The sequence below is a fragment of the Dipodomys ordii genome, unplaced genomic scaffold (genome assembly GCF_000151885.1).
Source record: "Dipodomys ordii isolate 6190 unplaced genomic scaffold, Dord_2.0 Scaffold119, whole genome shotgun sequence".
NCBI lineage: Eukaryota > Metazoa > Chordata > Mammalia > Rodentia > Heteromyidae > Dipodomys > Dipodomys ordii.
The window spans coordinates 2,346,754-2,353,994 of NW_012267335.1; the positions used below are offsets into that span (position 1 = coordinate 2,346,754).

A 7,241-nucleotide genomic window follows, 5' to 3' on the forward strand; every position below is an offset into this window, starting at 1 on the left:
AACTGCTAGTTAGTATGAGGATTAAATTTTTCATAAAGATATGTCATGGGTGGTATATCAGAATACACATAATGCCTTTCCATGTGTGTGTGTGTGTGCGCGCATATGCCAATATTGGGGCTTGAAATCAGAGCCTGAGCACTGTCCCTTAGCTTTTTCACTCAAAGCTGGTGCTCTACCCCTTAAGCTATACTTCCACTTCTGACTTTTTGCTGGTTAATTGGAAGTAAGAGTCTCATGGACTTTTCTGCCTATGCTGGCTTCAAACCAGTATCCTCAGATTTCAGCCTCATTAGTAGCTAAGATTGCAGGAGTGAGCTGCTAGTGCCCAGCACGCCTTGCGTCTTCGCAACCATTCGTCCATTGTCTTAGGTGCTATCAGCTTGACCCGTCCTTTGTAAACTTCCATGTCCACCTTTCACTTAAGAGTTTTAGCATCAGTTGATGTCCTTTCTTTTTGTTTGTTTTTATAAAACAGACGTAGCATCACCCTGGACATATGGTTTTATATCTTGTTTATCCTGTAACTCTAATATCTTGGACAGATTCCCATATCAACATTTGTAGATCTAGCTCATGTTAAATGAGCTGCATTTATTTCATTTTGTTGAATGGGTTTGGAACAATTTCTGATTCTTCATGATGAAGAAAGGAATGTCTGAGCCTTCGCCAGCTCTTCTCTTCCCCCTGTATCTCCAGGCTGCAGAGGTTCTTGTGTCGCTGACTCATACAGGTTGATAGACCTGAAATTTAGCAATGTAGTGTGATTACAGAAACAGCGCCCTTTGGGATGGTGTGTGAGACCATGATCTTAGCTTTACCTGGAGAAAGCAATCCCTGTGTTTGCCTCCCTGAATAATGAAGGCTGCAATGGTGTTCTAGCATGTCTCTTCCCAAAGTAGAAGGTGGACACACAGACCCAGAGCAGAGCTGACAGCACACCTTGTTAGTGACAACTCCAGGGACGAACAGAAATGATTAAAACCCTGGTGGTTGAATGGGCAGCAGCACCTATCTGCACAAGCTTCAGCTAAACAATAGGAATCCTGAAATGCATCTCCATCAGAGTTCTGCATATGAGGGAATCCTGAAATGCGTCTCCATCAGAGTTCTGCATATGAGGTGTGTGATGGCTGTTGAGTTTTCTGTGTGGAGCAATATGTTTTTCCCTGTCTTTATTTCTCGCTCCTTTCCAAAAACAAGAATTCAGAGAGACTCAGGCCTGTTGGTTTCTCTCAAGGAAATCATGCCTCTGACTTTAGGCTCCATTGCCTGCAGGCGTTGGCTTTGGTGCTATGGGCCAGGCCGAGCCAGGAACACTTCCTCTGAGAGCTGCTCTCCTAAGTGGAAATAAGACTGGCACAGGCAGGCTGATCAGAGTTGGGCACATGGAACCCCAATGAAGTGACTAGAGAACTGTGGGTTTCTACTTGAAGAAAAGCAGTCATAAGACCTCTCCATGATGCAGTCTTGGAATTGCCAAGGAAAGAATCCCAGATCATTTTTACTTAGCCGCATGTGTGTATGAGTGCCTTTGTGTTTGTCTTAATGTTCTTTTTTTTTTTCCTCCTCCTTCTTCCAAGCCTCAGAAGAAGAAAGCGGGAAGCCTTTCCAGTGTCCAATATGTGGTTTGGTTATTAAAAGGAAGAGTTACTGGAAGCGGCACATGGTGATTCACACAGGTTTAAAAAGTCATCAGTGCCCGCTCTGCCCATTCCGGTGTGCTCGCAAGGACAATCTCAAATCCCACATGAAGGTAAGCCAGCTCCCACGGGACCCGGGGAAGAACAGGCACCCTTGGGGTCCCATACAGTCACACGCAGGCGGCTTCTCAGCCGAGAGGGGGCGCTGTAGCAGAGTGTGCACTGACTGCTCAGTGTGAAGTTAGAATTTGGCACAAATGAAAGATGTCGAGAGGGATTTCTTTACAAATACTTGTGTCCACTTTTTAACCTAGAACTTAAAGGCAGAGAGGATTGTCAGTATTCAATGGCAAAGATAATGTAGTGTACAGACATCCTTTCTTAAAGAGGAGCAACTGCATTGGCTGGCCTTGAATGACGATGCATTTCTGGGAGTTTGAAAGAGCAAGAGGAAGGGAAAACCCAATGCAGCAATAGCAGCTGGGCCTCAGTGCCAGAGGCAAGTCTCCTGGTGCTGATCCCTTTCCTGGGCACCTGCCCCCTACTTCAGCTGCTCCCCTCTCCAGAGGAACACCCAGAGTTGCCTGGTAGGATACGTGAAAACATTTCTTTGAGAGACACCTGAAATTTCACTTTATTGAAACCTATGGAAGGCTCAGAGACTGGTCCTGACTGGACCCAGGATCCTCCTTGAAACTGAGCAATCGTTTTTTCCATAGTACATAATTTTTAATGTCCTATCAAAAACAGTCAGGAGCTGAGCCCTGCAGGGTAGCTGTGGAGATTGAGCTGCAAGGTGACATCTTGGTGGGGCTGCAGTAATATGAAATTGTAGGCACCTCACTGATGTTGACTTTGTCTCAACTTCAAGGAGGGAATTGATGAGATCAGAAGAACAGGAGCTTTTCAGTTGGACAGACCTGAATTTAAATGTTATTATCCAACTTGAGAGCCAAGTGACCTTCAACAAGTTAACCTTTAGACTCTCAATTGTCTCATCTGCTCAATAGGACCAATATTGTCTGTGAGGAAGGCTACACCCGGTAATACAGAAGCTAGATAACAGTGCCAGAATAATGGACACAGGAAGGCTCCATGGCCATTATTTAATTCTAATTAACTCTCATGGAATGTTTTAATAATAATGATAATGCTGTTTTACTAATAACCTTCCAATATTGTTTAGCTGTTGACATTATGTATCAAGGGTCTCCTTCCTTGATATAAGTAGGGTATATGCACATAATTAAGGTATTTGCTTAGTTTGAAATCTTGCTGTCTAATCTTTTTAGAGAGATCAGTAATCACTGTTCCCAATTGTAGCTCTAAAAAGTGTGATCGGACAGAGCCTCTACTGAGGTTTGGAAATGGCTTAGAAGATTAAAAATAAAATTAAATCCACGATGTAAGTTGTTTTCTATCACTTGCCTTTTTCTCCTGGGAGCAGAATGCCCTTATTGTTAGAATTCATCTAGTTAGGTTTTGGTTGGTTGAATTTTCCTGAGCCTACGTGGTGATGGCTTAAAAAACTCTTATTTGAAATCTGCAAATTAGTAGGATGAGACTTAAAAAGACGTGCCTTTAAACTTAAAACTTATTTTAGTGACTGTGTTTAGAAATCAGGTCTGGTGAATTTAAAGCTTCAGCGAGCAGAAAACTTCCATCCAGCCTGACACCTTGTAAGCTTGGTTTCGGCTCAGGGTCACTTAAAACAACTATTTATAAACCCAAGGGGGGAAAAAAGGCTGGGTTTTCAATAGCAGGAACTGTTGACCCTGAAACTACAGGGAGATGAGTTGGTTCCTTGATGACACCGGCGAATCGCCAGGACACTGTTACAGATGAGAGCTACCAGGGCGCGCTGGGTCCTGGGGTCTTCAAATGCTTTCAGAACAAATCAATAACCAGTACAATAAAGCAGTTGTGTGAAATCACTACTGTATTCAAACTCACCATGTCCTAACCTGTTGAGCTGTGACTCGAGCTTTTGATAAGGAAGTGTAAGAAGGCCTCATGCAAGTGTAATTTTAGCCAAGGTGTGCTTTCTTTCCATTCTGTGCTCTTCACCTTTTGTGACCCTTTAAAAAAAATTAAAGAATTCACAATTTTATTAAGAATAATTGAACTTGGCCAAGTTTTATAAATACAGTGTGCACAGAAATGTAGTGGCTATTGTCTTAAACATAAATGACCTCTGCTTCATTCACTCCAGACTATGGATAGTTTCTTGCTTAAGGCTGGCGCTCTATTACTTGAGCCACAGCACCACTTCTGGCTTTTCTGCTGGTTTGTCGGTGATAAGGTCTTTCCAATTTATCTGTCCAATTTATCTGAACTGTGGTTCTCAGATCTCAGCCTTCCAAAGAGCTAGGATTTCAGGTGTAAACCACCCATGTCCAGCTCAAGTTCCCCTCTTTATGATACATCTTCTAGTACTGAGAATTTAGACAAACTGATTTTTAAAAACGTAAAATTAACCACTCGCTCAATCACCTAAGAATCACCATTATTCTTCAGACATACAATCTATGTTGATTGTGCAGTTTTGTGTAAGAAAACAGAGATTCCACTTTATTTGCTCAACAAACATGGGTCTTACTATCTCTCTTGCAGATGCTAGGCACTGTAGGTAGTTTTTGGTAAGCCTGCCTTTCTTTTATAATGCATTGTGCAAATGTTTTTATGACCAGCCACAGAAGGAGTTTCTAAGTGCGTCCAGCTTCCTCAGGGTTATCTTAGATTTCCATTAAGCTTTTTACAACTTTCCTGGATGAGTGAGCATACAGGAATTTCATGAAACTCACAAGCTAGAACTGAACAGAAATGGTGAGTAGGATGGCTAAGATAAAGACCATGGATGATGTCAAGAAACTGGAAGAACACTGGGTGTTGAGTTCTTCTCCTTATATCCACCATTTTTGGAATCAGGGCTCCTCAGAAGGCCCTCACCGACTTGCCTGTCCAGTCCCCCAAAGAGTATAGGGTAGATGCTTCCCAAATTTTCTCCAAGCTCTGAAATACCATGAGCCACGCATCTCAGTGCTGTGAAGAGATGGCCTTGATTAGGTCACGTTGTCTGATGGCTGTTGTTGGTGTTGGTAGCGAGGGACCAGGCATAAGTAAGACCTGAGAAGAGCATGCTTCAGGCAAGCATTTCTTCTCTTTAGCAGATGAAGAGGAACTTTAAAGCAAGCCCTAGGCTAAAGGGACTAAAAATGATCATAGGAAAGTACTCTTCTGTCTGGAGAGAAGGGGAGAAACTGCCACCAGAGGATACCCGGAGGACACAGCCAAATGCTTGGCTCAAAGGCCACATGCGATACATAGTCCCGCTGGGAAGATGTAGCTCAAATAAAATCCTAAGTACAAGAGAAAACCAAACACTGTTGTTCCTTTCAATTTGCACCTATGTTATAATTAGACACAAGGCCAGGATCTGGTGGAAAAGAAGCTACATAAAATTCTTGTACATAAGACTTTTTGATTTTGGATCTGGGCTCTTGCTCTGGCCTTTTCCTTCTTCCAGAAGCTTCTGGAGCTTTCTGTCCATGGATGAGCTTGTCTCTGGCTGTCCATAGATGTAAAGACACCTGTGAAATGGAATCTGAGCTCTGCCCCTTACGCAGGGACATAGATGCTGTCTGACCTGTGCCCCCTTTTACCACCTAGCCCTGGGGCAGACCTTTGGCAACCCCTCCCCCCTCCCCTCCCTCAGGAGCTCTCTGTGACTTGGGACACCCAAGGGGTCAGAAGCTGGTGGCAAGTGAAAGAACCAGTCCTAGTGAAATCTTGGTCAGGAAAGCACAGGAAGGGGGTACTAGAATGGCCAGGGACAGGAGTATGTATCCATCCCTACCCCCTGCCTGGGAGGAAGGCTTTTCATGGGCAGAACTTCATTAACAACAGAATTGAAATGCTTCTGGCGACTTACTTCTGAACAGGAACTTGGGTTTTGGGGGATCTAGAATTCCTTCTGTTGTTTTTTATAAAAAGCCACAGTGGGGTGCTGTAGCAACAGGATCTCACCATTAACTTTTAATTTCTTTGCTTTTGTTGGTCACTTAACATTATTTAAAAGTATGTTTTGGCTGGTGAAGAATGCTTTTGGATTGCATTCAGGAGACATAAACAGCTGTAGTAAAACTTGCTGTCTTGGGAAAGAAACCCACGCAGAGGGCCAGGTGGTATTATAGATGGCCAAAAATGAGCCTTTTCTAACCTCCCGAGGACCTGGGTTCAAATCCCATTTGGGTCACCTCTGAACAATGCAGGGTCAGTATGGTTTGGAATTCCATCGCTTAGGTTCTGCTGTCCAGATCACACAACTCTCCAAATCATTTGGCCCAAATCTACCCAATTGGCAGTTTCTCTTCTGGGGAGGGCCAGCCCTGAAATAGCAGAGAGTAGCAGGGTCAGCTCCGAAGCCCGTTGGCAGAGATGAATTGGGGAAGTTATAAGCTTAGGAGCACCTGCCAGTTTGAAGCTTGGCTCAGGCTTAGTGCAATGATTTCCTCACTTTCTCAAGCACTAAATTTGGTAGTGACAGGAAGGGGGAGAAAAAAAAGAAGTTTCTTGCCATTTTTACAGGTATCGTGGGCAGGCAGGACTAGAGCTGGATTTCAAAGTCTCCAGTCCTCAGTGCAGACATCCTGAGGTAGATGCATTTGGAAAACTTGCTTTACCTTGACCGTGGATTTTTCTCCTGTTCTGTTCTCTTCCTGCAAGCCATTTTTTTTTTTAAGGGGAAAGGTTAGTGTGAGGGGGGAGGGTGTGGGAGGTGTCAGGAGAGGAGAGAAAGGATCTCCATTTCCCTATCTAGGAAATGGGAATTCCCTGGAGACCTTAACTTCTACATTCTTAATTAATCTAAGAGCAGCACTTGGAAAATTGAAATTATGGTGTGCACAACATAACGAATTCTCTAGGTGGCTATAATTGGGTCTATGCAAAGCATTATTGTGAGAAGAATAACTTGACAGGTCTCCTCTTTGACCTCTAAGGAGTGATTATGCCAGCTCACCCTGTGAAGGGGTGGCCTGGGAGTGCAGCACTGCAGTACTGGGGTCTTCAGTGCAAGCCTGAGTCTTTACGACTCTTAGCTGGCAGGGTTGACCTCATTAGCTATGTGCTCTTGGGGATCCTTTGTCCTGTGGAGAAATGATGATGATGATGATGATGATGATGATGATGTTTTTGTTTTGTGCTGGGACTGGGCTTGTACTGAGGGCCCTGGTGCTGTGCCTTAGCTCCTTCTGCCCCAGATTGGCGCTTTTATCACTTGGAGCCACACTTGTACTTGGGTCCCTTTGGGTGGTACATTGGAGATAAGGGTCTCATGGATTTCTCCTGCCTGGGCTGGCTTCGAACCGTGTTCGTCCAGCCCTCGGCCTACTGCGTAACCGCGGAGGGTGGCAGAAAGGCGGCCTGCGGGTGGGGAAGCCCCTGCCTTGCCCACCCGGCCTACCTCTGCCCGGCTCGGCCTGCCCTTGCCTGCCCCAGCCCGGCCTGGCCTGCCCATCTGCCCTGGCCTGTCCCGGCCTGCCCCTGCCTGTCCCGGCCTACCTCTGCCCCTGCCCGGCCTGCCCCTGCCCCGGCCCC

The 7,241-nt window shown here is 45.1% G+C and overlaps 1 protein-coding gene across 1 annotated transcript in view; it reads left to right on the forward strand.

Moving 5' to 3' along the window:
• Window positions 1–7,241, forward strand: part of Znf827 (zinc finger protein 827) — a 146,190-nt gene that overhangs the window by 40,960 nt on the left and 97,989 nt on the right. The window contains exons 3-4 of the mRNA XM_013029498.1: window positions 1,584–1,791; window positions 2,654–2,686. Coding sequence (XP_012884952.1) covers window positions 1,584–1,791; window positions 2,654–2,686 — 241 coding nt within the window. The remainder of the gene's footprint in view (window positions 1–1,583; window positions 1,792–2,653; window positions 2,687–7,241) is intronic.